We start from the raw sequence: 27,646 nt of genomic DNA on the forward strand, positions 1-27,646 counted from the left end.
GTGGCTCAGTGGCTAAGACGCTGAGCTTGTCGATTGAAAGGTTGACAGTTCGGTGGTTCAAATTCCTAGCGCCGTGTAACGGGGTGAGCTCCCGTGACTTGTCCCAGCTTCTGCCAACCTAGCAGTTCGAAAGCACGTAAAAAATGCAAGTAGAAAAAATAGGGACCCCCTTTGGTGGGAAGGGAACAGCGTTCTGTGCGCCTTTGGCGTTGAGTCATGCTGGCCACGTGACCACGGAGACGTCTTCGGACAGCGCTGGCTCTTCGGTTTTGAAATGGAGATGAGCACCGCCCCCTATAGTCAGGAACGACTAGCACATATCTGCAAGGAGAACCTTTACCTTTACCTTTACCCTGTATTAAAGGACCTTGTGTGAATGGATCTTGAACTGGTCGACGTTTGTGCACAGTTTTTGCAGCATCGCAAACTCCAGCCGGCTATGGGCTGCTCTATTCCGACCGCCCCCCCCCCCTTTTTTAAATTTGGCAAGGCAGAAAGAGACAGTTTATTCACAGGACAGGATTTCCAAGACCTCTGCAGCCAACATAAGCTTTGAGATGCTTGCTAGATTTATTTCTTCTCTCTCCCTCTGTCCCAATCCCCCCCAGATTACTACTTTAAATGAATCCTAACCGGATTCCCCCTTTCCTACGATGCCTCGTTCCTTTTCTTCTGCATGCGTGTATGTCAGGGTTGGGCTTCAAAAATTTTAGCAAGGAGTACTCTGCCCGGTTGCTGGGTGGGTGTGGACATGGCGGGCGTGGCATAGTCGGCCCCCTGCACCATGGCGGTTTGCTCTCCCCAGGCTCCGGAGGCTTTCCTCGAGCCTTCAGGAGGACGAAAACGGCCTCCCCAGGCTCCGGAGGCCCTCTTCCCGAACTTCCAGTAGGCCCATTTTTCACCCTCTCTGAACCTCTGCACTTACCTGCATCCAAAACAGGCTGCATGGGGAACTCCTCGGAGGGGTGGGGCAGGCTGGGCAGGGCCAGCCAGGAGTGGGATTTGGGGGTTCTCCGAACTGCACCGAATCTTAGCTAGAGGTTCTCCCGAACCCCTGCGGAATCCCAGCAGCCCATCCATGGTGTATGTGTTTCGTAAAGAGTTACATTTTTGCAAACTTTGCAATTGTTGGGAATGTATCCCCGGCACTGTTTCACCTGCTTGGATCCAATTTCTCAATACTTTTTTTTTTTTTTTCAAATAGTGTCTCAAGACTGAACATCCATTCTTGAGCCAAGATATATATATATTTTTAAAAAAACTGACTATTTTTGGAGAGAGCAAGCTAAATGGCTGGGAAAGTCCTTTCTATAATAGTTGGAAATAATCTATTAGCAAAGCAAAGAGAAGCTTTCAGTAAGTCTCAATTGCTTCAGCTCTGCCCGAGTGTCATTTTATTTGAAGATCCTAAACTATTTTCTTTTTATTGATGTGGCCTTTCTGTTTTGGAGGCATGTCGCCTACACTGCAGGTGTGGCCATCTTTGTATCTTCCAGACTTACCGTATTTTTTGGAGTATACGACGCACCTTTTCCGCTCCTAAAAGGGGGTGAAAATTTAGGTGCGTCTTATACACCGAATGTAGCCCCGCCCACCTCTGTGTGTGCCATAGGTTCTCCATCATGGATATAGGGTTTCCTGCTTGGGCAAGGGAATTGAACTAGAAGACCTCCAAGGTCACCTCCAACTCTGTTATTCTGTTACCTTCTGATGATCCACCTTAGACCATGCATGATCAACTCCTTGTATCTTCTCTACAAACGACAATTCCGAGTCAGACTCTAAAGGGATGTTTGGAGTCTGACCTGGAACTGTAGTTTGTAAAGGAGACACAATGAGCTGATTGCTTTGAACATCCCTTCACATTTCCTGTTCCTTCTTTGATGGTTCGGTTGATGCAACATGAAGCTTCCCTGCCTTGGAGAAGAGACGGCTTGCTGTTTGTTATCTTATTCAACAAAGTCTGCAGTTGAGAAGCTGCAGAGCTTCCTTCTTTGCGGAAAAATGCAAATTCCTGCAAGAAGCTCGACCTAAAAAAAAGCAAGGGTTTCTGTTTCTTCCTTGATAACACCAGCTGTGCACCATGGGTGGAGAACAAACATTGCTGAAATGTTTGAAATGTTAGCCTCAGTTATGGTCACAATTGTTGGGAAGCCAGATAGCTGCTGGCTTGAATTGATCAACAAAGATCTGGTTGGTGAGATTTATACTTATTTATTTAGTCTGTCAAACATGTACGAGGTAACAGGAATAAGTATAAACGTGGATATGAATACAGGAAATGGGGATGAATAAACGGGGACAGTAGGACAGGGACGGAAGGCACGCTGATGCGCTTATGCACGCCCCCTTACAGACCTCTTTGGAATGGGGTGAGGTCAACAGTAGACAGTCTTAAGGTTAAAGTTATGGGGGGATGAGGATGTAACCACAGAGTCAGGTAGTGCATTCCAGGGGTTGACCACTCTGTTGCTGAAGTCGTATTTTCTGCAATCGAGTTTGGAGCGGTTTACCTGGAGTTTGTATCTATTGTGTGCTCGTGTATTGTTGCGGTTGAAGCTGAAGTAGTCATTGCCAGGTAGTAGGTTGTAGCGGATAATTTTGCGCACTACGCTTAGGTCGGACCGTAGGCGGCGTAGTTCTAGGTTGTCCAAGCCTAAAATTTCAAGCCTGGTGGCATAAGAGATTCAGTTGTGAGCAGAGGAGTGGAGGACTCTTCTCGTGAAATACCTCCAGACTCGCTCAATTGTATTAATGTCCGATATACAGTGAGGATTCCAGACAGACGAGCTGTATTCGAGAATTGGTCTAGCAAAGGTTTTGTATGCCCTAGTTTGCAGTATAATATTACCGGAGAAGAAGCTTCGCAAGATTAGGTTAACAACTCTTAATGCCTTTTTGGCAATGCTGTTACAGTGAGCTCTGGCACTTAGATCGTTTGAGGTGAGTACTCCAAGGTCCTTGAAAGAGTGAGGGCCGTCTACGAGGTCGTATCCGCCCAGCTTGTATTTGGTCTTCTGATTTATTTATTTTTTTGCCAATGTGTAAGATGTAAGGTTACTTTGTAGGGCAGCAGCATTATCCGTGGTGTTGAATAGTTCTACGTCGTCAGCGAAGAGAACGCAGTTGCTTATAATATGATTGCAAATGTCATTTATGTAAAGTATAAAGAGGGTGGGTCCTAAAACGCTGCCTTGGGGGACACCGCTGTTAACTGGTGGAAGGTTTGATAAGGCTTGTTAGATGAGATGGGTTGGCTCTGTAAGATAAAAAGAAGGTTCTTTGAGGGCCTTCCTCTGACCTGGAAACCTGGATAAAAATTAGCTCAATTTCACTCACACAGCTCACTCTTATCATTCTCAACTATAATCCATTAAGGTGTCATCTTCCTTTTAACTGGAAGGCTCAATTAGGACCTTAAGATCTTCGTGCAGATCTTGCAGCACTTTCAAAAAGATCCACTACAATATTTTGCTTCTTCCTTTTTTTTTTTTTAAACTCTCTGTGGTTCATTCCCCAAGACTACCATGTTCTTCTCCTTTCACTGCTTTTCTCTGTGGCCCTTTTTAAGACTCGGAGAAACTCAAGATCTTCCTCTGATCTCTTGCTTTGGTGTCTTCTCCTTGCTGTTCTGACCCAGCCTTAGCAGGAGCAAGAAACAGTCTCCTGATCACAAAAAAACCCTCTTTATTTACCTCCTGTGAATGAATGGCATTCACCCACCGAAAAGTCCAGGCAAGAGTCCTGCAAGGAGTTAATGGCTGCAATAGACCTTATCAGTTCCTTGCAATAATTGCAAGGCCGTGAGCTCCCAGCCGAGAAGCTGCAAATTAGCAAGCAGTCTTTGTGGCAGGAAACACAATGAGCAAAATCTTCACAAATATGAATGGTTTTCTCCTACGACAACCACTCCTCTTTCCTCCTATTTATTCCCAAACCAAGGAGGGGCCATTCAGTGTCCACGTATACCTTGCTTCCTGAGTCAACTCCTTGTCCTCCGTTGCTCACCTCTCCTAACTGCTCTGCGGATATGTGCGTCTGGAACAGGCCCCAGCTGTTCTTCCTCCTCACTCATCTCAGCCTCCAAAGGCAGCTGCCTCTCTGGTGGCTGGGAAATGCCGGATGGCTCTGGCTCTATCTCTGTGTCCGATGCAGAGCATCCATCAGAGCCTTCCCCAGACTCCAGAACTGGCCCAAGTCCCTCCCCAACCTCCTCATCGTCCGAGTCTGCTGCCAGTTTGTGGGCCACAACACTTGCATCCTGGGTCATTGTCATATTCTCCTCCATTTGTCTTTCTCCACTGAGGCCTAATTTCCATAAACAGGAGGGCAGACTATCTGAAAGGGTTCGTGGCATTTCGGTTGAACTCCCTTAGCTGGAAAAAAAATATATACATACATTTTATGCATAGTTTCAAATTCTTAACCATCTGTTGGACGGATTCCCACTCTATGAAGGGATGTTCTTTAAAAGGTGAAAGGCAGATTCATAGAGTGCAATCCTGCAAATTAACAGTTTGGCTCCTGCGTATCTTCACGCACATCTTCTTCTGTGTCTTGCACATTCATTTCGACGCGTGTGAGAATGGTGGTGAATCAACCCCTTTTCTCTCTCGAGACCTGAAACAATGTACTTTAAGTGGACTGATATATTAGGCGAGGTGAGCCAGACATTAAAAAAAAAAAAACTCTCTTGATGAAATCCAACAGGATAAATATTGTGTAATAAATATGTTCCAAGTTGGGAGAGCTCACGGCTTGTTCGTTCAATGCCAGTGAGTGCTGGATAATTTTAAGCCAATTCTGAGGATCGTCAATAGATTGTTTAAAAAATAGAATGGAATGGAATGGAATGGAAAGAAAAGGAAAGGAAGAGAAGAGAAGAGAAGAGAAGAGAAGAGAAGAGAAGAGAAGAGAACGAAAAGAAAAGAATAAAGAGATGGAATGGAATGGAATGGAATGGAATGGAATGGAATGGAATGGAATAGAATAGAATAAAGAGAAGGAATGGAATGGAGTAGAGTAGAATAGAATAGAATAGAATAGAATAGAATAGAATAGAATAGAATAGAATAGAATAGAATTTTTTATTGGCCAAGTGTGATTGGACACACAAGGAATTTGTCTTAGGTGTATATGCTCTCAGTGTACATACGGAGAATAAAATACGTTCTTCAAGAATAAAAAGATACAACACTTAGTGTTACTAATAAGTGATTACTAATAAGCTATCAAATCGTACTAGGAAACAAGTAAAAAACAATATAAATGGAAAGATGCAAGCAACATGGTTATAGTAATAAGTGGGAAGAGATAGAGACTAGTAAGGAAGAGAAGAATAGTAGTAATACAGTCTTAATAAATTATTTGACAGTGTTGAGGGAATTATTTGTTTAGCAGAGTGATGGCATTTGGGAAAAAACTGTCCTTGTGTCTAGTTGTTCTGGTGTGCAGTGCTCTATAGTGTCATTTTGAGGGTAGGAGTTGAAACAGTTGATGTCCAGGATGTGAGGGGTCTGTAAATATTTTCCCAGCCCCCTTTTTGACTCGTGCAGGATAGAGGTCCTCCATGGAAGGCAGGTTGGTAGCGAGTATTTTTCCTGCAGTTCTAATTATCCTCTGAAGTCTGTGTCTGTCTTGTCGGGCTGCAGAGCCAAACCAGACAGTTATGGAGGTGCAGATGAAAGACTCAATAATTCCTCTGTAGAACTGGATCAGCAGCTCCTTGGGCAGTTTGAGCTTCCTGAGTTGGTGCAGAAAGAACATTATTTGTTGTGCTTTTTCGATGACGTTTTTGATGTTAGCTGTCCATTTTAAGTCTTGGGATATGATAGAACCTAGAAACTTGAAGGACTGTTGATACAGTGTTGTTTAGTATTGTAAGAGGTGGTAGTATAGGAGGTTTTCTTCTAAAATCCATCACCATTTCTACTGAAACCCAGTCATAGTATGGAGGCTCCAACTTTTGGTCTATCCTATTCCTTGTGTTGAGGCACAAGGTTAAAAAACCAACAAGTCAGTAAGTAAGCTTTTATTGCGGTCAGAGACCAAATTAAAATAGACAAAGAAAGGGAGCATATTTTACAAATATGGATAGATCATGGGACAGTACACCATCTACTGTCTCAAAGAGCCTTGATAGTACAGTGGTCTAAGCACGCTGTTATTAACACAGCTGCCTGCAATTACTGCTGGTTCGAATCTCTCCAAGGCTCAAGGTTGACTCAGCCTTCCATCCTTTCTAAGGTAGGTAAATTGAGGACCCAGTTTGTGGGGGCAATAAGCTGACTTCGTATAAATATACAAAAGGATGAAGGCTATTGCTTAGCGCATTGTAAGCCGCCCTGAGTCTCCGGAGAAGGGCGGCATATAAATCAAATTAAAAAAAAAAAATTACAATCTGTACTGTCGATACTAGTGATCCTCTGCTGTCAGGCTTACCCGTCTCTTTTCCCGTTTTTTCCCAGCCACGACTGCAGCAAAAAATTTCCCCACCTTTAGAGTTATATTAGGGTCTGCGTCCTGGAGTGGGAAATAAAGGCTGAAAATATCAGGTGAACCAGGGAATCTCTGGGAAATAGGAGAAATGAGTCTTGATCTTATATCCTGCCAACAAGCAGAATTGAAGGTTAGCTCGTTCAAGGAACTGCCAAGGATCTGATGAGATCGTTTGTGGGGCAGTTGTCGTGAATGTGGATTCTCATCTTTAGATCTTCTGCAGAGTAGCTGGAGGGGAAAAAAAGAAAAAGGGACCGTATCAATGTCTTGATAGTCAGAAGCCATCTTCAGCTGGGGAAATTACGATGTTCTGTTTAGCGGGCGAGAGACCAAGTCACATTGGAAGTAAAGGCAGTCTTCATTAAGGATGTGAGTTTAAATCCCAAAGGTGCTTTTTCAAGAGGCAACTGAACTTCCTTGTTTTTCTTTGAAGACGTTTCACTTCCCATCCAAGAAGCTTCTTCGGCTCTGAAGAAGAAGAGCGGAAGAAGCTTTTTGGATGAGAAGCGAAACATCTTCGAACAAAAACAAGGAAGTCCCGTTGCCTCCTGATAAAAGCACCTTTGGGACAATCATGACCTGGATGGCTGAGAATCTCTATAGATATTCAGTCCCGAAGGTGCTTTTTCAAGAGGCAACTGGACTTCATTTTTTCCTTGAAGACATTTTGTTTCTCATCCAAGAAGCTTCTTCAGTTCTGACTGACTTCCATCCTCCACCAGAACTGAAGAAGCTTCTTGGATGAGAAGCGAGACGTCTTCAAGAAAAACCAGAAAGTCCAGTTGCCTCTTGAAAAAAATCACCTTTGGGACAACCATGACCTGGAGGATTGAGAATCTCCATGGACGTTTGAGTTTAGAGCCCAGGATGGTGTGCTTAAAACAGGTTCTTCTGACCATTGCAGAAGAATTTTGGGCTCGGAAGAGCCTCATTTAGAGCTAAATGATTTAACTAGTTAAGCGCCTGGAAAGGAGAGTTCCTGATAGCTTTCCAGCATCAAAAGTGTTGAATTTCAACAGCTCCTGTATTGTAGCTGACTTCCTGCCTTCCCTCTAATCTAAAAATGTATCTGAACAATCAGTGCCAGGGAAAAATCACTTTGATGAGATAGTTCATCAAAATGCCTCACAGTACAAGTCAGTAGATTTTTGCTGGAAGTTCCTGCTGATCCCATCTAGCTGGAATGTTTCATTGCCCCCCCCCCAGGACTGCAGTGAAGCTGGGATCCTATCCGGATTTTTAGAAAGCAGCATGGATTCCAACGATCGATCGCATCTCGTGGGGAGCGTGTGTTACTCCTGCCTCTTAAGGGAGATGACGGACCCATTCAGGGGTGGGCTTCAAAGATTTTATCAAGAGGTTCTCTGCCCGGTTGCTGGGTGGGCGTGGCCATGGTGGGCGTGGCCTAGTCTACCTCCTGCACTACGGCTGGGGAGAGCAGCATTTTTGCCCTCCCCAGGCTTCGGAGGCTTTTCTCGAGCCTCCAGAAAGGCTCCGGAGGCCCTCTGGAGGCCAGAAAAAAGCCCCGTTTCCTGCCTTCCCGAACTTCTGATAGGCCCGTTTTTCTCCCCGAGGCTCTGCATGCACCCTGAACTTACCTGCATCCAAAACTGGCCAGGTGGGGACTCCTGGGAGGGGCGGGGCAGGGTGGGCGGGGCCAGCCAGGCGTGGGATTTGGGGGTTCTCCGAACTGCACAGAATCTTAGCTAGAGGCTTTCCCGAACCGCCAGCAGCCCACCCCTGGATCCATTCCATGCTTGGTGACCTAACAGCTTGATTGACAACGGTTGATAATACGATCCACCACATATCCGTGGCACAGACTGTTTTTTTTTTTTGTGTGTGTGTGTGTGTGTGTGTGGGTAAACGATACCAAGTTTAAGAAAGAGGCCAGATGTAAATTTTTCTTTCCCTTTGGACAATGGAGAATGCATTCACGCTGGCCTGCCTGGTTTAAAAAAATAAAATAAAATAAAAATACTTCCCTCACCATTCATCTGAATGCTGCCTTTGATTCTATAGAAATTTGACAAACTCTGGGCAAAGCGCCCACATGCTAATCTTTGTGGTTGATCTTCCTCTTTGGCAACACGTCAGTCAAAAAATCCTTTCGGAAGCTTGGAATTGCTTGTCGGTGAAATCTTTGCACAAAAGCGTGTGTGTGCGTGGCTCCTGGTCTTTTGCGTGTAGAAAAAGGCACGAAGTCAGTATCAGTAACAGAGTTGGAAGGGACCTTGGAGGTCATCTAGTCCAACCCCCTGCTCCCGCAGGAGACCTGTACTAGGGATTCGAACCGCCGAACTGCCGACCTTTCTGATCGACATGCTCAAGCGTCTTAGCCACTGAGCCACCTAGGCAGGCATTACTATCTGACTTGGACGCCTTTCTTCTTTCCTTCTTCCAGTTTGATGGACATGCAAGTAGGCAGGTTCAGGCCATGTAGGAAATGGCTGGGGGGAACCAGGAATTATGCACAGGAGATGCACAAAAGAAACTTGGGTTCCTCACTGTAGCATTGGAGAAACTTTGTTCTAGGCTGCCCAACACAGTTCTAGGCTGCATAAACAGAGGGATAGAATCAAGATCACCTGAAGTGTTAATACCACTTTATAATGCCTTGGTAAGGCCACACTTGGAATCCTGCATCCAGTTTTGGTCGCCACGATGTAAAAAAAAAGATATGGAGACTCTAGAAGGAGTGCAGAGAAGAGCAACTAGAAGACCTCCCAGGTCCTTGTAGAAGACCTCACCAAGGTCTTCATAATGCCTTGGTAAGATCACATTTGGAATATCGCATACAGTTTTGGTGGCCACGATGTAAAAAAAGATGTGGAAACTCTAGAAAGAGTGCAGAGAAGAGCAACAAAGATGATTAAGGGGACTGGAGGCTGAAACATATGAAGAACGGTTGCTGGAACTGGGTTTGTCTAGTTTAATGAAAAGAAGGACCAGGGGAGACAGGATAGCAGTCTTCCAATATCTCAGGGGCTGCCCCAAAGAAGAGGGAATCAAGCTATTCTCCAAAGCATCTGAGGGTAGAAGAAGAAGCAACGGGTGGAAACTAATCAAGGAGAGAAGCAACCTAGAACTAAGGAGAAATTTCCTGACAGTGAGAACAATTCATCAGTGGAATTACTTGCCTCCGGAAGTTGTGAATGCTCCAACACTGGAAGTTTTTAAGAAGATGTTGGATAACCATTTGTTTGAAGTGGTGTAGGGTTTCCTCCCTAAGCAGGGGGCTGGACTAGAAGACCTCCAAGGTCCCCTCCAACTCTTCTCTTCTCTTCTCTTCTCTTCTCTTCTCTTCTCTTCTCTTCTCTTCTCTTCTCTTCTCTTCTCTTCTCTTCTCTTCCCTTCCCTTCCCTTCCCTTCCCTTCCCTTCCCTTCCCTTCCCTTCCCTTCCATTCCATTATTCTATTCCTTATTCTATTCCTTATTCTGTTCTGTTCTGTTCTGTTCTATTCTATTCTATTCTATTCTATTCTATTCTATTCTATTCTATTCTATTCTATTCTATTCTATTCTATTCTATTCTATTCTATTCTATTCCATTCCATTCCATTCCATTCCATTCCATTCCATTCTATTACAATTTCCATTCCATTCCATTCCATTCCATTCCATTCCTTATTCTATTCTATTCTATTCTATTCTATTCTATTCTATTCTATTCTATTCTATTCTATTCTATTCTATTCTATTCTATTCCATTCCATTCCATTCCATTCCATTCCATTCTATTACAATTTCCATTCCATTCCATTCCATTCCATTCCATTCCATTCCTTATTCTATTCTATTCTATTCTATTCTATTCTATTCTATTCTATTCTATTCTATTCTATTCTATTCTATTCTATTCTTTGCGTGCACGTAACTCCACAATTCATAATTGCCACAAGTGAATTGCAGAGTGAGACTATGGTCCTCGCCTCACCTCACTAAATTATCCCTTTCTCATAAAGGGGGGGGGCAACGATTTGGTTTACAATTCCGGGTGCGAATTGCCTTGAAAGTATTGCTAGGGTAGGTAGACCAACAAACCACCTTCAAAGAAAATGGGTCTTCACTCATCCAGATTCTGGTCATTTTCGTGATGCACAAAAAGTGCCAAAACCTTTAACGCAATGCATTTGTCTCCTGACACATCTTCTGTTCTTCTCCTGCGTCGCAACAGAAAAATAATGGAAACGTGTTTTTTCCCCCCTCCTCCTTTCCTTCATCCCTCAGGGTTTTCCAGGTGATATGGGAGAACGTGGACCGCCAGGTATTGATGGAAACCCGGTAAGTTGGTCGAACTTCGTTCTTGTAGGTTTGGGATTGGCCTCCTGCAAGCAGCCACTTGGTTTCTACTGTGGTCTGAAGTTCCCTTGTGAAATTAAGCCCCTCTTTTTTTTTTTTTGCAAAGTGTGCAAAATATTTGAGTAGCAAATGAGATGCGTTGCTACCCTGTTTCCGCAAAAATAAGTCCCAACTGGAAAATAAGCCCTAGTATGATTTTTCAGGACACTCATAATATAAGCCCTACTCCCCAGAATAAGCCCCAGTTAAGATTGTCAGCCAGATGGATGCAGTTAGTACTGTATTTTCCCCAAAATAAGACCCAATCAGAAAATAAGTCCTAGCATGATTTTTCAGGTTGCTCGTAATATAAACCCTACCCCAAAAATAAGCCCCAGTTAAGATTGTCATCCAGATGGGTGCATTTAGTACCGTATTTTCCCCAAAATACGACCTAACCAGAAAATAAGCCCTAATGCGTCTTTTGGGGAAACACGGTACTCTCTTTGTGGACAGGATGGAGCAATCAGGCACCTGTGCTCTGTTTTGGGGAGGTTTTATTTTGAGAGGAAGTCCTGAGGAGCATGACTGTGCTACACAGATACTCCTCGGTTTACGACAGGAGTGTTAAATTCAAGGCCCACATGTTAGGGTTCTGACGGATGCCCTAATTAAATCATGAGCCTCGAGCCAAGCTTCAAAAGAAATCCAGTTATTTATTAGGAGATTCATGTCAGCATGTTCCCAAGTGAAGCCAGCTCTGACCTTACATAATTTACGCTCCAATTATGACCCTGTTTCCCCCCTCCCCCCAGGGTGTATCATCAATCACATTCATCAACAAAGCAATTTCAAGGGTTGTAGAGGTCATTCCCCTCCAGCTGCTGTAGGTAACCCTGGGAGACAGCCTTGAGAGAGATAAGCATGGAATGTGTATCTGTCTTTGGCTGCTGTGCCATTTCGCCGGTTTCCCATCACCCCTGGCCTATGGCAACTCGAGAGCAGGCCAGGGATGCTTTGCGAGTTGACATTGCGGGCTGGATCTGGCCCGTGGGGGTGGTTAGATCTGGCCCACAGGGCTGGCCTGGAAATAGCAAAGGATCAGCATTTGCTATCTATACCACCGCTGCTTACGACCTCCCTTTCAGTTCTATTCTGATTCTAATCAGTGGAATGACTTGCCTCCAGAAGTTGTGAATGCTCCAAGACTGGAACTTTTTAATATATATGAACAGTGTGGCATCTGTGTATCGTTCATTTTGATGCCAAATATCAAGTTTTTAAGAAGAGATTGGACAACCATTTGTCTGAAATGCTGTAACGTTTCCTGCCTAAGCAGGGGGTCAGACTAGAAGACCTCCAAGGTTCCTTCCAACTGTTAGTCTGTTATAAAAGATTTAGAGTCCAGGTTTCCCTAATGCATGGAACTAGAGGGCTGTGGTTTTCTGATAGGATTGACCTACATATCTTAGGAATCCTATCCGATATTGTCCATTTTCATGGATGCTTGGAGATCAGCCACCTCTGGGGCCCCCAGTTTCCCGTTCCTGCCCAGATGTGTGTAGATATTAATGTAAATATCACCATACACTTTCTCTTTTAGCACACATTTCTTTAATAGAGTTCTTGGCTCTTCTAAGAGCTTTTAAAAATGCATTTCCCTCCCAGGCTACGTTCACTTTTATTTCCCCCGTCCACTTTCAAAAACACGGCATTCTTTTTTTTCCAAATGCATCTTTTATAAAGATATAAAAGGTTTACAAAAGGATTGCTTTCTATATTTAAAAAAAAAATGAGGATTTTTGAGTAGAGGGAAAGGTTACTCTATTGCAGGGGTCAGCAACCTGCGGCTCTGGAGCCGTATGTGGCTCTTTCATCCCTCTGCTGTGATTCCCTGTCGCTCAAAATATACGTCACAATCGCCAATGTGCGACACCCGCTGGCACACGATTTATTGAGCTTTTCAACCCCGGTAGGCCAACCATGGATAAATCCAAGAAAAGAAAAGTTTCAGAAGAAAACAGAACGTTTAATTCAACTACATATATTAGTTTTGTGGCTGCTCAGGAAATAGTCAGGCACGGGAAGGGTTTTGTGGCTCCCGGTGTTTTCTTTTCTGTGGGAAACGGGTCCAAATGGCTCTTTGAGTGTTTAAGATTGACGACCCCTGCTCTATTGGATGCCACTTCATGGTAGTGTCACTAATCCTTGTGAATTTAAAAAAAACAACAACGCTTGTCCCCTGTCAGTAGAGGTTTGGGCCAAAGGGAGAAGAGCAAAAGATGGGGTTCGAGATCAAAAGATGGAGGTCCAAGATCAAAAGATGGGAGCCCAAGATTTGGTTGGATTGGAAGAGCTCAATTGAGTGGTTGGTTGTCTCCTCTTTGAAAGCATGGTAATGCAGAAGTAAGCCTCTGTTTTGCCACCCAGATGTCTCCAGCTGTTGAGCTTAGAAGCCCGTAGGTCAGTGATGGCTAACCTTTTTGCCATCGCGTGCCAGAAGCGGGGGAGGGAAAGGGGATCATGCACATGTGTGCCCACACCTATTATTCTATGTGTCCCGCCCCCGCGCATGCATGTGCCCCCCCTGCTGCTGGCACGCGATGGCGCAGTGGGCTCGGTAGGCCTGTTTTTCTCTCTCCCCAGGCTCCAGAGCCTTTCTAGGAGCTTGGGGAGGGCAAAAACGGCCTTCCCCACCCTCCTGAGGCCCTTCGGAGGCTGGAAATAGCCCGTTTGCCAACTTCTGGTGGGACCGGAAGGCCCGTTTTGGCTCTTCCCCAGCCTCCAGAGCCTTTCTAGGAGCCTGGGTAGGGCGAAAACGGCCTTCCCCTTCCCACCGGAAATTGGCAAACGGTCTGTTTCCAGCCTCTGGAGGGCCTCCGGGATGTGTGGGGAAGGCCATTTTCATCCTCCCCAGGCTCCTAGAAAGGCTCTGGAGGCTGGGGAGAGCAAAAAACAGGCCTTCTGGTCCCACCGGAAGTTGCCAAATGGGCTGTTTCTGGCCTTGGAGGGCCTCCAGGGTGTGTGGGGAAGGCCATTTTTGCCCCCCCCCCAGGCTCCTAGAAAGGCTCTGGAGCCTGGGGAGAACAAAAAACGGGACTTCTGGTCCCAACGGAAATTGACAAATGGGCCATTTCCGGCCTCCGGAGGGCCTCCGGCAGGGGGGGAGGAGGAAGCCATTTTTGCCCTTCCCAAGCTCCTAGAAAGGCTCTGGAGCCTGGGGAGAGAGAAAAACAGGCCTTCCCCACCCCCACCCCACAAGGCCTTCTGGAGACAGGAAACAGCCTGTTTCCTTACTTCTGGTGGGCCCAGAAGGTGTGAAAATCAGCTCGCCGGCACATATATGTGCACAAGAACTAAGCTCGCGTGCCCACCGATATGGCTACGCATGCCACCTGTGGCCATAGGTGTTGCTCCTACTAATAGATAATCCTGGAATTTTTCACGTTGAAAAATTACGTTGAAAAATAAAAATAACCAAGAATATGGACGACTGAATATGGTTGACAGAGGCTTTGGAAGGCAGTCAGTTCCGCTGAAGGATTTCCATAAAGCGTTCAAAACCACGCGATCTTCTTGAGATACGGCCTGTTCCGGAATAGATGTTTTTTCCCCCCTACCAATTTCCATGGACATTTTCCCACCCACCCACCCACCACAGAAGTTAATAATTAGGACGCGGAGGCCACAAACCTGGATCTGTTCACGGGAGAGTCAAACGGTCTCCTGGTTTCAAATATAGAACATTCCGTGGGAACGTAATCGTAAGTCAACCAAGAGGACTTGGAGTTTCTGTGCCTTTCCCCAATTTCATGGTTTCCAAAAATCAGATTTTCCCCTGAAACATGTTGGGTTCATTTTTATTTTTATTTTTAAAAAGGAATAATCCAACCCAGATCTTGAGGTCACTTTCTGAAAGATCTCTTTGAGAAAGCAGGAGAATCTCAATTGGCTGCAAACCCTGAGCCTTCAGTGGAGAAGACTCTTCCCTTGAGATGGCTTTGCCTTGTTTTTTTTTTTTTTCATGGTCTTTCCACTAAAAGCAGAAGGTCCCAGCTTGTTTGAAAAGGAGACCTTCAGCAGGGGTGAAGAAGAAAGTGTCCAGTCCCCGAGGGAGCAAATTCCAGGATAGAAACATTGATGGATCTGAATCTCAATTTTCTTGAAATAGAAGAATATAAGGCTGGAAGGGATCTTGGAGGTCTTCTAGTTCTACACCCTGCTCAAGGCAGGAGAATTTATACCATCCTAATCAAATGGTTGTCCAGTCGATTTTTGAGAAGCTCCAGTGATGGAGCACCCACAATCGCAGGAGGCAAAGTGTTCATCCATCCATCCATCCATCTATCCATCCATCCATCCATCCATCCATCCTTCCACACATCCACCCACCCAGCCATCTATCCTTCCATACATCCACCCACCCAGCCATCTATCCTTCCACCCATTCACCCACCCATCCATCATCGATCTCTCCAGCCATCTATCCATCTCTCCAACCATCCATCCACCCACCCACCCACCCATCCATCGATCCATCCATCCATTCATCCATCCATCTGTCCATCCGTCCATCCATCCATCCATCCATCCATCCATCCATCCATCCATCTATCCATCTATCAATCCATCTATCCTTCCACCCACCCACCCACCCACCCACCCATCTCCTTCCACCCACCCAACCATCTATCCTTCCACCCATTCACCCACCCATTCACCCACCTACCCATCCATCATCGATCTATCCATCAATCTATCCATCTCTCCAACCATCCATCCCCCCCATCCATCCATCCATCCATCCATCCACCCATCCATCCATGCATCCATCCATCTATCCATCCATCCATCCATCCATCCATCCATCTATCCATCCATCATCAATCCATCCGTCCGTCCATCCATCCATCCATCCATCCATCCATCCATCCATCTGTCCATCCATCCGTCCATCCGTCCATCCGTTGATCCATACATCCAGAGTTAGCAGCCCTAGCAAGCAAGATTCCAACTTTGAGCTCATAACTCTCTTCTCTTGAGGGTGGGCCCAGAAGGTCGGCCACGTCTCCTCAGTTTGAGGGCAAGGGAGTCCACTGCCATGGACTTTGCTTTCCCCAAGTCCATTCAGGGCCAAAATATTTCATTTCAAGCTCATTGCCTATTTTCACTTCTCCTAGCAGATTATCTCCATGTCCCAAGTCATTCCCTCCTTCTCATCCTTGGATTGTGTCCATCGAGGTTAATAGTCAAGTAAAAACAGAAACTGGTGGGAACAAGGAGAAAGCAAAATAATTATTAGGTCTTTATTGTCATGGATTTGGTTATCTGGCTTCTGTAAAGCTGCATTCACGCAAGCAGACACACACATTGACTTTTTAAGGAGGCATTTTCAGAAGTTCTTGAACAGCTTTGTTGTTCAAACTTTTCTCTAATGGATGGAGCTTTTTCTATCTGTCCCCCCCAAAAACCATATGAGCTCCTGAAGTTATGCTCATGGGCTCCGTTCCCTAGAGTCACGGATGCCAGTTTCTCCAGCTGAAAGCCGTCTGTTTTATGTAACTAACCATAATACGTGTTTACATGCAATTGTGTGTGTGTGTGTGTGTGTGTGTGTGTGTGTGTGTGTGTATCTAAGCATATTTCCTCCCCACTCCTCTCCCCATTCCCAATCTGGCATGGTTTCTTGGTCTGAAAAGATCCAGTTTCAAATTTTACCTGGAGGGGAAAAGACCCAGGGCACTTCCTCTTTTTCAGCCCCGATTCCAGAGTCTCTAAAATGGGTGAAGGGACAGCAACTTTGTGGGATTTTGTTGAACTTCATAAGAGATTCATAGGTTGGATGTAAGGAGGGGAATGACACTGCTTTCTTCTCTCTCTTTTTGTTTTAATTCCCTTTCCTTTCCTTTCCTTTCCTTTCCTTTCCTTTCCTTTCCTTTCCTTTCCTTTCCTTTCCTTTCCTTTCCTTTCCTTTGCCTTGCCTTGCCTTGCCTTTCTTTTCCTTTCCTTTCCTTTCCTTTCCTTTCCCTTTCCTCATTTGATTAGGACAGTGTAACATCTCCTCCTCTTCCTCCTCCTTCTCTTTCGCCTTCTCCTCCTCCTCCCCCTTTCTTCCGCCATTCTTCCATCTATTCCTCCCCCCTCCTCCCCCTCCCCCTCCTGCTCTTCTTCTTCTTCTTCTTCTTCTTCTTCTTCTTCTTCTTCTTCTTCTTCTTCTTCTTCTTCTTCTTCTTCTTCTTCTTCTTCTTCTTCTTCTTCCTCCTCCTCCTCCTCCTCCTTCTTCAATTTCTTTTTTCTCCTCTTCTTCTTCTTCCTCCTCCTCTTCAATGTCTTCTTCTTCTTCCTCCTCTTCCTCTTCCTCCTCCTCTTCAATTTCCTCCTCCTCCTCTCCTTCTTCCTCTTCCTCTTCTTCTTCCTCCTCCTCTTCAATTTCCTCCTCCTCCTCCTCCTCCTCCTCCTCCTCCTCCTCCTCCTCCTCCTCCTCCTCCTCCTCCTCCTCCTCCTCCTCCTTTTTTTTTTCTTCCCTTGGGTCTTGATTTCTGTTTTCAATGTCACTGAGAAGCTTCTTCCACTTCTGTATGACTCTTCCTCCTCCTCCTCCTCGCTCCCCTCCTGCAATTTCTCCTTCTCCTCCTCCTCCTCCTCCTCCTCCTCCTCCTCCTCCTCCTCCTCCTCCTCCTCCTCCTCCTCCTCCTCCTCCTGCAATTCCTCCTTCTTTCCTACCCCTTCCTGGTGGAGGAGGAGGGGAACCCCCTTCAGCCTTTTCACTTAGCTGGCACGGTCAGAGCGAGCCATCTGGGGTTTGCAAAGCTCTCCTGTTGTTGTTGTTGCTGCCGCTGCATTTCTGCTGGTGGAAAAGAGCTCCTGCTCCATGACCCCCCTAAGCAAATCGGGGACGGTGGCGGGGTCTCTCTGGCCCCAGCCTTGCCAAAACTCTCTTCCCACACCTCGACTCAACAAACCTAACCGTGTTTCATTCTTTCTTTCTTTCTGTTTAGGGAGACCTAGGAGTCCTTGGTCCCCCTGGAGTCCCCGGCCTTCTTGTAAGTACTGAAAAAGCAGACAATCCCTTTTTATCCCTCTCCCAAGCTCTTTCGAAAGAACAATAAAGCTACTATGCATTTCTTTAGCAGCTGGGGGTTAAGGAGGAGCTGGTGGAGGACGATAAGCAAAAATTTGCCACTCGGGCCTCTCCTGAATCAAAAGATTAGCCATGGCAGGTGCCCAGTTCTTGCAAACAGAGACAGGGCCGTCTGACTCCCCTGTATCTGGGTTGCTGCACCCCATTTGACCACCATTGCCCCCCCCAATTTCCTCTTTGAGGTGCTGAAAATCCTTTGCTTCCCCTCCCAAATCAGGGCTAGGATTTCAGTCCGTAGCCTTCTTGTAAAAGCCTTCCTGCGGGCAGGGATTGAACGTTTCATTTCTGACACTTGGTGAGTTGGAAAACACACACAGACACACACCAAGAGACACACACATCCTGTTGTGTGGTCCGGTGTTGTATAAACAATGCTGCGGGGTGTTCCCCACCCCCCCACCCCCCAGGGGAGAAGGGGAGGGAGGCTATCTGGAAGCGGATCTCTTGATAGGAAAGTGAAGATAAAGCGCAAATTGCACATCGGCATCGCTTTCCGATAAAGGAGCAGAGAGAAAAACTCCGAGGAAGGGGAGAAAAAGTCACTTCTGGGCCCAAACTGGGCGACGCAGCTGTACGCTGGATTTGAACTGGAGCTCTCGTAAACGACAACCTCCAGGCTCCTTGTGTTCCTAAGACTTCGTGGTCCATTTGTATCAGGGGTGGAATTCAGGGGTGGATTGCCTCTGGTTCAGACCGGTTCGCAAGAACCGGTAGAAAAACTGGCGGGAGGCTCCGCCTACTGACCCGGACGTCATCATAGGTGGATCTGTGCATGTGCAGAAGCTTCTGCACAAGCACAGAACAGCACGAGCATGGGCGCGATGTGAACTGGTAGTAAAGGTAAGTAGAATCCACCCCTAGTGGTATTCACTTATCTTCGCTACCAGTTCGCAAATGTGAGCGCAAGGTCCCCATCTCCACGCATGCGTAGGGCCTTCTGTGCATGTGCAGAGTGTCAAAAACATAGATAAATGGGATGTGATGATGTCCGGGTGGGTGGGCAGAGCCTCCCACAGCCACTGCTACCGATTCGCCCATCACCAATTTGTAGATTTATAACCTACCTTTGATGAACCTGTCATGGTGGATCCAAGTTGTAGACAACCTTTTGGACAGTTGAACATTAACTAACTGGGTTTTAAGAGAGACACGTCATCTACGTGGATCAGGCCTGATCAGGCCATTTCCCCCTACCTCCAGAAATGGTTCCTCCTCGCCTGGGATTCTAATTCTAAACCTAACCCTAAAAAACAAACCCATCATGAATGAAGGCTAGAGAGAAGTTCCCTGAAGATGGGCTCCGGCACGTGTCCGAAAGCTCGGAAGACAAAACTTCTGGTCCTGGTGACCAACCCAGATTGGTTCCTGCAACAAAGCTATCAGGAACAGATTCAGCAAACTGGTATATGCAGTACAGTGCAGTGAACCGTGTGCAGATCTGTACATTGGGGAAACAAAACAACCACTTCATAAACTCATGACGCAACATCGGAGAACAAACCAATCAGGACCAGATTCAGCAGTCCATCTGCATTTAAAAGACAACAGCCACTCCTTTGAAGACAACGAAGTTCATATTTTGGACAGAGAGGATTGCTGGTTTGAAAGAGGGGTCAAAGAGGCCATCTATGTCAAAACTGAACAGCCCTCTCTCAACACAGAGGGAGGGATACCACATCATCTTATCTCAAGTCTACAACACAGTTCCTTTCAACCGTTCCAAGAAGGCTCCACACTCAAGTTTGCATGGATAATCAGAATATTTCCAGAGAGGGGTGGGCTTCAAAAATTTTAGCAAGGGGTTCTCTGCCTGGTTGCTGGGTGGGTGTGGCCTAATTGGTCTGCACCATGGCCGGGGGGGGGCATTTTGGCCCTCCCTGGGCTCCGGAGGCTTTCTTTGAGCCTCTGGGAGGGGTTAAAACAGCCTCCCCAGGCACCGGAGGCCGTCTGGAGGCCGGAAATGGGCCTGTTTCCGGCCTTCCCGAACTTCTGGAAGGCCCATTTTTCACCCTCCCTGAGCCTCCATGCGCGCCCTGCACTTGCCTGCATCCAAAACGGGCTCCTGGGAAGAATGGGGCGGGGTGGGCAGGGCCAGCCAGCAGTGGGATTTGGGGGTTCTCTGAACTGCACAGAATCTTAGCTAGAGGTTCTCCTGAACCCCTGTGAATCCTCAAAAGCCCACCCCCTGTTTCCAGAGTGGGCCCCATGTCTTCCTGGAAAATATTTAGACCTTCATTGCCATACTCTCAGCGGTTGAGTTCCCCATGTTTCCTCCCCTTGAAGCTGAGTATCCCACTGGCTGTGGCTCAACTTCCATCTTTCCATGGGGGCATTCAGTATTGTTTGATCCGACCATGTGCTGTAACCTGAGCCCGCTTGTTTCTATTCCGGCAAATTTATTCCGGCCAGCTCCGTGAAGCCAATTCTTTCTTCCAAAGAAACCTCTGTGAAAAGTTTCATGAAGAAAGGATCTGTTCTTCAGAAGGGCCCAACTGAGTGTACACACACAGCACCTTCAGCCATGCGTTGTCCCCATCAAAGAGTTCATTCATCTCTACTTTGGAGGCAGTCTGAAGACTGTGCTCCAGACTCTGTGGATTTCTTGTATGAGAAAGACAGGAAAGAGATTGCCTCTGTGTACGTGAGTGTGTAAAAAAACAAGAGATTGCTTCGGCATTAAGGAACTTTGCAGCATTGTTCATACAACGTAGATCCACAAAAGGGCTTTGTAGGGTGGGACAACCTATAACCATGATGGCGAACCTATGGCACCCATGCCAGAGGTGCCACACAGAGCCCTCTCTGTGGGCATGTGCGCCATCGCCAGCTGCTCTCCTGGTCTTCACGGGTGCCGGAGCACCTGAAAAATGGCCCGAAAAAGGCCCAAAAAACCAGGTCGATTTTTTTGGCTGTTTTTCAGGCCATTTTCCAGTCTGTTTTCAGGCTGTTTTCAGGCAGTTTATCAGGCCGTTTTCTGGGCCATTTTTTGGGCTGTTTTTGGGCCGTTTTGGGGCCTTTTTTTGGGCTGCTTTCAGGACCATTTTTCAGGCTGTTTTCAGGCCATTTTTTGGGCATTTTCAGGCTGTTTTCAGGCGGTTTATCAGGCCATTTTCTGGGCCGTTTTTTGGGCTGTTTTTTGGGCCATTTTTTGGGCTGCTTTCAGTACCGTTTTCCAGTCTGTTTTCAGACCATTTTCCAGTCTGTTTTCAGGCCATTTTTTGGCCTGTTTTCAGGCCATTTTTTGGCCATTTTCAGGCTGTTTTTCAGGCAGTTTTCAGGCAGTTTAATCAGGCCATTTTCTGGGCCATTTTTTTGGGCTGTTTTTTGGGCAATTTTTTGGGCTGCTTTCAGTACCGTTTTCCAGTCTGTTTTCAGACCATTTTCCAGTCTGTTTTCAGGCCATTTTTTGGCCATTTTCAGGCCATTTTCTGGCCGTTTACGGCCTGAAAATGGCCCAAAAAACAGCAACAAATGGTCTTCGGGTTTCTGGTGCTCCGGCACACGTGAAGACCAGGAGTGCTCACATGCACGCACATTCCGGTTTGGGCACTTGGTGCCGTAAAGGTTTGCCATCACTGACCTATAAGCTTCCTAGGATTTCTACCTCCAACAAGTTTCTCCTAGGAAAAAAGAGAGAAGAGGTAGCTCTTGAAGGCACCAGAAGGTGTTTCTGGCTATCCTCCTAATCTAAACCTCCTCTCTTTCACCAGGGTGATGTAGGTTTTCTTGGAGAAATGGGCTTCCCGGGACCAAAAGGACTAAAGGTGAGTCAAAGAAGTTCTTTTTCTTAGTTGACTCCAGATCTGCTCTGGAGAAGTAGGAGACCGAAGGAGAAATTCAGCAGATTCAACGGTTGAGCCCCCAAATATGTAGCAGGAGTGATAACCTGAAGAGGAATCGAAAGGGAAATTTGGGTCTACTTTTAACCAGGATGACCTAAATTCCAAGATCATCTTTCCAAAAATCCAGTCTGCCAGCTTTAATTTGGGTTAAACCTGGTTAGAGCTGAACGTTCCCCGTGATTAAGTGAAGTCTGTTCTCTTATAGGTTTCTTTGCTTGCCTTTCCTGTCCAGAGAAGGACTTCTGGAAGGAAGGTGACATGCGATTCTTTCTCTTTTTTTAAACCAGGGGTTGATGGGAAATCCAGGAGAACATGGACTGAAAGGTGATAAGGTGATCTGAATATTCCCTTATTGTTTGTTGTGATTTCTTTGCATGCAAAAGCTTGTTGCCATCCCATAGTCCTTCTCTTCTCTTCTCTTTCTTTCCTTCCCTCCCTCCCTTCCTTCTTCTTTTCTCTCTCCTTCCTTCCTTCTCTCTTCTCCACGCCATTCGTTCTCTTCTCTTCTCTTCTCTTCTCTTCTCTTCTCTTCTCTTCTCTTCTCTTCTCTTCTCTTCCCCCTCCCCTTCTTTTCTCTTCTCCTCCTTCTCTTTCCCTTCCCGCTCTCCTTCCCCTTAATTGTCCCCACTTTCTTTCCAGAGCTACAGCATGGATCTGCAAATTTTCTACCACTAATACCCTTTTGACTGTTCAACAACAATTGGTGGCAAAAGAGAGAGAGAGAGAGAGAGAGAGAGAGAGAGAGAGAGAGAGAGAGAGGAGGGGGGAAACAGAAGTTTGGGGAGAAACCTGGGCTTTACCTCTACAGCTGCATCTACTTGGTTAACTGACTTCTGTGGTTGTGGCTGATCAGACCAGTGCAAACCATGTGGGGGCCACCAGAGGGTCAGCCTCCAGCTTGGAGCAAACTCAAGATTCTCAGGATAGCTAGAAGTTCTCAGGATACAGGGAGGTCTCCCCGGAATCCCCTTTGTTCTTGGTTTCCAACCGAATTGGGTTGGAACTGTTGAGGTTAGGCTTTCTTCCTCCTTCAGCAAGAAGTCCTGGTGGCATCTGAAACTCCCCGTCCTCCTTGCTTCAGATGGAGCAAGGCATGGCAATCCAGGACCCACTCTGTTGCCAGGGACTCACTCAGCCCGTCTTGAAATATTAACTCAAATCAGATGAAAAGGCTGGACGGTAACTCGTTCCATCTGCTGTGTCTTGCTGAACTTGCAAAAGCTGGAGGAGGTGGAGAAGGAGGAGGAGGAGGAGGAGGAGGAATGTTGTTAAGGGCACTCCACTTCCTGCTTGGCCGCAGTGCCTGTCTCCCTCTCTCTCTCCCTCTTCCCTTTGGAGCACACCAGAGGTTTCCTTTGGTGATACCGCTCTGGAGATGTGACATATTTAGACAGCTTTCCTAGAGCATGACGCTTGTTCAAGTGAGTGGCCCTTACTCAGAAGATGCACCCCTTGGACCGGTGCCCATATTTGTTTGTTTAGGAGTAAGATGAAGGGAAGATAATGTTTTCAATTGAATACCATGTTTCCCTGAAAATAAGACCTTGTCTTATATTTTTTTGAACCCCAAAAGAAGCACTTGGCCTTATTTTCGGGGAGGTTTTATTACTTTGGGGCGCATGGAGCAAGATGGGGCTCCTCTTGCCGTCTTACCTGATTTCCAGCTCTGTCCCCCTAACCCTAACCAGAGGAAATGGTGGGGACTGGCTGCACATGTGTTTAAATATTTTCAGGGAGGGCTTATTTTCAGAAGAGGGTTTATTTTCAGGGAGGGCTTATTTTCGGGGAAGATCTTATTTTCGGGGAAACATGGTACCACTCTTGGAAAAAAATAACAATGACAACACAGGGTTTTGTACAATATTTTAAGCCCCGGTATGATGAATATCCATACCGACTTATGTTCACATGCGTAACACTAATCCATAAATCAGCATGTACAAATCATGGCTGAAGAATTTTCAGAGCTCAGCCTTGAACAAATAGTTAAAACCCTTCCATTAAAATTATACCATGGCTTTGAAGTCCCAAAGGTGTTTTTTTCAGGAGGCAACTGGACTTCCTTGCTTTTTTCTTTGAAGATGCTTCACTTTTCATCCAAGAAGCTTCTTCAGCTCTGACAGGATAGTGTGGAATGGAAGGATCCTATCAGAGCTAAAGAAGCTTCTTGGATGAGAAGCAAAACATCTTCAAAGAAAAAACCAAGGAAGTCCAGTTGCCTCCTGAAAAAAAACAAAACACTTTTGGGACAACCATGACTTGGATGACTGAGAATCTCTATGGACTCATGGCTTTGAAGCCAACTGGGCAGAGGACAAGGTGGCCTTTGGTTGAGCCAATCCTTGAGGCGGCCTTCAGCTTCAGCTGCCCTGAAAAGAGGTCTAAGATCTCAAACTTATTTCCATTATTTGGGGTGCTTCCAAAGGATATTGAATTTCAAAATTTCTTTGCATACCAGCTTTGGGGTGATCTAGAAGTTCTTATAAATCCTGTCCACATTGCACCTGTCACCATTGTGCATTTTTTGAGGATAAATAACTCCCCAAGTTCCATTCTTCCCAGCTAATCAACCACCTCCACCTTCGTTTAGTTGTACAAAATTAATTATACTAGTCAATTGTCCAATAATCTAAATTCACTAGGCAACACATTCTGAAGAAACGCACCTCATCCATCAGCTATCCTAGCCATGCTCTAATCTTTTTTTTACCACCAATCCTGATTGTGGAACAGCCCGAAAAAGCACCCCGTTCCCTTCATCCTCTAAAATCCCTCTTGAACCCTGGACTTGTGTTGTGTTCTTGGTGTGTTATTTGTTGTAACTTTCTTTGGTGATGTACATCCAGGGTGAGGAAGGGATGGCAGGAATTCCTGGAGAAATTGGTTTCCAAGGGGACAAGGTAAATTCAATTATTTTCTTCTTCTTCTTCTTCTTCTTCTTCTTCTTCTTCTTCTTCTTCTTCTTCTTCTTCTTCTTCTTCTTCTTCTTCTTCTTCTTCTTCTCTCTCTCTCTCTCTCTCTCTCTGTTTCTGTCCCTCTCTCTCTCTCTCTCTCTCTTTCTCTGTCTCCCTCTGTCTCTGTCCCTCTCTCTCTTTCTCTCTCCCTTTCCCTTTTTCTCTCTCTCTCTCTCTTTCTTTCTCTCTCCCTTTCCCCTTCTCTCTCTCTCTCATTCTGTCTCATTTTCTGTCTCTCATTCTCTGTCTTTCTCTGTTTCTGTTCCTCTCTCTCTTTCCCTGTCTCTGTCCCTCTCTCTCTTTCTCTCTCTTTCTTTCTCTCTCTCTCTCTCTTTCTCTCTCTCTCTCTCCCTTTTCCTTTCTCTCTCTCTCTCTCTCCCTTTCCCCTTCTCTCTCTCTTTCTCTCTCTCCCTTTCCCCTTCTCTCTCTCATTCTCTCTCATTTTCTGACTCTCTCTTTCTCTCTCTCTGACCCTCTCTCTCTTTTTCTTTCTCTCTCTCTTTCTCTCTCCCTTTCCCCTTCTCTCTCTCTTTCTTTCTCTCTCCCTTTCCTCTTCTCTCTCTCTCTCATTCTCTCTCATTTTCTGTCTCCCTCTTTCTCTCTCTCTGTCCCCCCCCTCTTTTTTTCTTTCTCTCTCTCTTTCTCTCTCCCTTTCCCTTTATATCTCTCTCTTTCTTTCTTTCTCCCTTTCCCCTTCTCTCTCTCTCTCTCTCTTGCTGTCTGTCTTTCTCCCACTCTGTCTTTCTCTCTCTTTCTTTCTCTCTCCCTTTCCCCTTCTCTCTCTCTTTCTTTCTCTCTCCCTTTCCCCTTCTCTCTCTCTCTCTCTCTCTCTCTGTCTGTCTTTCTCCCGCTCTGTCTTTCTCTCTCTGTATATATATATGAAGACTTGATTTTATCTTGAATGAATAAAAATGATTTAGGATCTCCTGGCGGGAAAGCAAAATTTGCAACATTAATGAGTCGGATCTGTGCGCAGACAATATCAAAGGTTCAATTTTGGCAATCGACACCGTTAGCCTAGTCAAGATGTGAAACAATTTAACTTGGGAGCGATCAGTCACTTGATGGAGAGGAATCAATGGAAGACTGAGAAGCAGACCGAAGGCTACAGGATGGGGGGGGGGGTAGGGCAGAAGACCTTTCGCCCATTTTAATTTAGAAAAGTGTTCAACAAACACTAGAATTCTAGTTTGGTTCCAGTTGTCCTTTCCAAAAAGTAGGAATCCCCACTGCCAATTTCTCTGTCCAGAATCCAAGAAAACAACAAAACAACAGAGCTGGGAGGAACTATGGAGGTCTTCTAGTCCACCCCTGCTGCTCAAGCAGGAAACCCTACACTATTCCTGACAAACGATTGTCCAATTTCTTCTTGAAAACCTCCAGTGATGAAGCACCCACAACTTCTGGTGGCAAGCTGTTCCACTGTTGGCTAATTGTCTTCACTGTTAGGAAGTTTCTCCTTAATTTCAGGTTGCCTCTCTCCTTGAATAGTTTCCATCTGTTGTTTCTTGTCCTGCCTTCTGGTGCTTTGGAAAATAATTTGACCCTCTTCTTCTTTGGGGCAGCCCCCTCAAATACTAGAATACTGCTATTATGTCACCCCTGGTCCTTCTTTTTTCTAGACTGGCCAAATCCAATTCCTGCAACTGTTTTTTTTTTTGGGTGTGTGTGTGTGAACTTAGAGAAATTTGGCCTTCGCTATCCCTGACCCCCAAATGAACAACCCTTTTGTCTCAAAAAAGAGGTAAAATTGGAATAATAACAGAATAACAGAGTTGGAAGGGACCTTGGAGGTCTTCTAGTCCAGCCCCCTGCTCAAACAGGAGATCCTATTCCATTTCAGACAAATGGCTGTCCAGTCTCTTCTTAAAAACCTCCAGTGATGGAGCACCCACGACTTCTGGTGGCAAGCTGTTCCACTGGTTAATTGTTCTCACTTGTCAGGAAATTTCTCCTTCGTTCTAAGTTGCTTCTCTCCTTGGTTAATTTCCACCCGTTGCTTCTTGTCCTGCCTTCAGGGGCTTTGGAGAATAAGTTGACCCCCTCTTCTTTGTGGGACCCCCTCAAATACTGGAACACTGCTATCATGTCTCCCCTGGTCCTTCTTTTAATTAAATTAGGAGTCTCAAGTTCTGAGAGGACTCCTTCATTTTTGATAAAGGTGTCTGGGTGGGGTTTTGATGAGTTTTGATCCTAATTTACAAGATCTATACAGGGTAAGATTGACTGAATTGGAGACTAAAAGAAGCACCTTGGTGACAAAGCCATAAATAAATAAATAAATAAATAAATAAATAAATAAATAAATAAATAAATAAATAAATAAATAAATAAATAAATAAATAAATCTTAATGCCCCATTCTTAGAGATTAGGGGTGGGCAAATATGGCCCCTTTATGACCTGTGGACTTCAACTCCCAGAATTCCTGAGCCAGCTTGGCTGTCTCAGGAATTCTGGGAGTTATAGTCCACAGGTTGTAAAAGGGCCACAGTTGCCCACCCCTGTTATAGATGGTAGTTGCCTCTACAGGTAGTCCTCGACTTAACAACAGCTTGGGTAGTGACGACAGCCCTGAAAAAAGAGACTTAATGACCGTTTATCACATTATCCCCATGGTCACATGATCAAAATTCAGACCACTTGGCAACTGACTCACATTTATGACCGTTGCAATGTGCAGTGATTTCCCTTAACGCTCTGTGACAAGAAAGTTGTTTTACCTCATAAATTTTACCTCACAAAATGGGGTAAAATTCACCAAACGAATGTTTCACTGAGCGACAAAAAATTTGGGGCTCCAAATTTGGTCGTACGTCAAGGACTACCTGTATTCCCTGACATGGCTGGTACTTTCTGGTGGATACAGATTATTTTTATTGATGGATTTTTAAAGAGAGGAGCATTTAACCATAGAAGCAACTGTAGGAA

At 45.7% G+C, this 27,646-nt stretch overlaps 1 protein-coding gene across 2 annotated transcripts in view; it reads left to right on the forward strand.

Annotated features, from left to right (window-relative positions):
* The window catches only part of COL27A1 (collagen type XXVII alpha 1 chain), a 210,210-nt gene that overhangs the window by 73,459 nt on the left and 109,105 nt on the right, over positions 1-27,646 (forward strand). For both annotated transcript variants that reach the window (XM_087879541.1, XM_087879543.1), the window contains 5 exons: positions 10,729-10,782; positions 17,778-17,822; positions 21,631-21,684; positions 22,050-22,094; positions 24,609-24,662. In XM_087879541.1, coding sequence (XP_087735667.1) covers positions 10,729-10,782; positions 17,778-17,822; positions 21,631-21,684; positions 22,050-22,094; positions 24,609-24,662 — 252 coding nt within the window. The remainder of the gene's footprint in view (positions 1-10,728; positions 10,783-17,777; positions 17,823-21,630; positions 21,685-22,049; positions 22,095-24,608; positions 24,663-27,646) is intronic.

This window comes from Pantherophis guttatus, chromosome 16 (genome assembly GCF_059756535.1).
Source record: "Pantherophis guttatus breed Tessera chromosome 16, ASM5975653v1, whole genome shotgun sequence".
NCBI lineage: Eukaryota > Metazoa > Chordata > Lepidosauria > Squamata > Colubridae > Pantherophis > Pantherophis guttatus.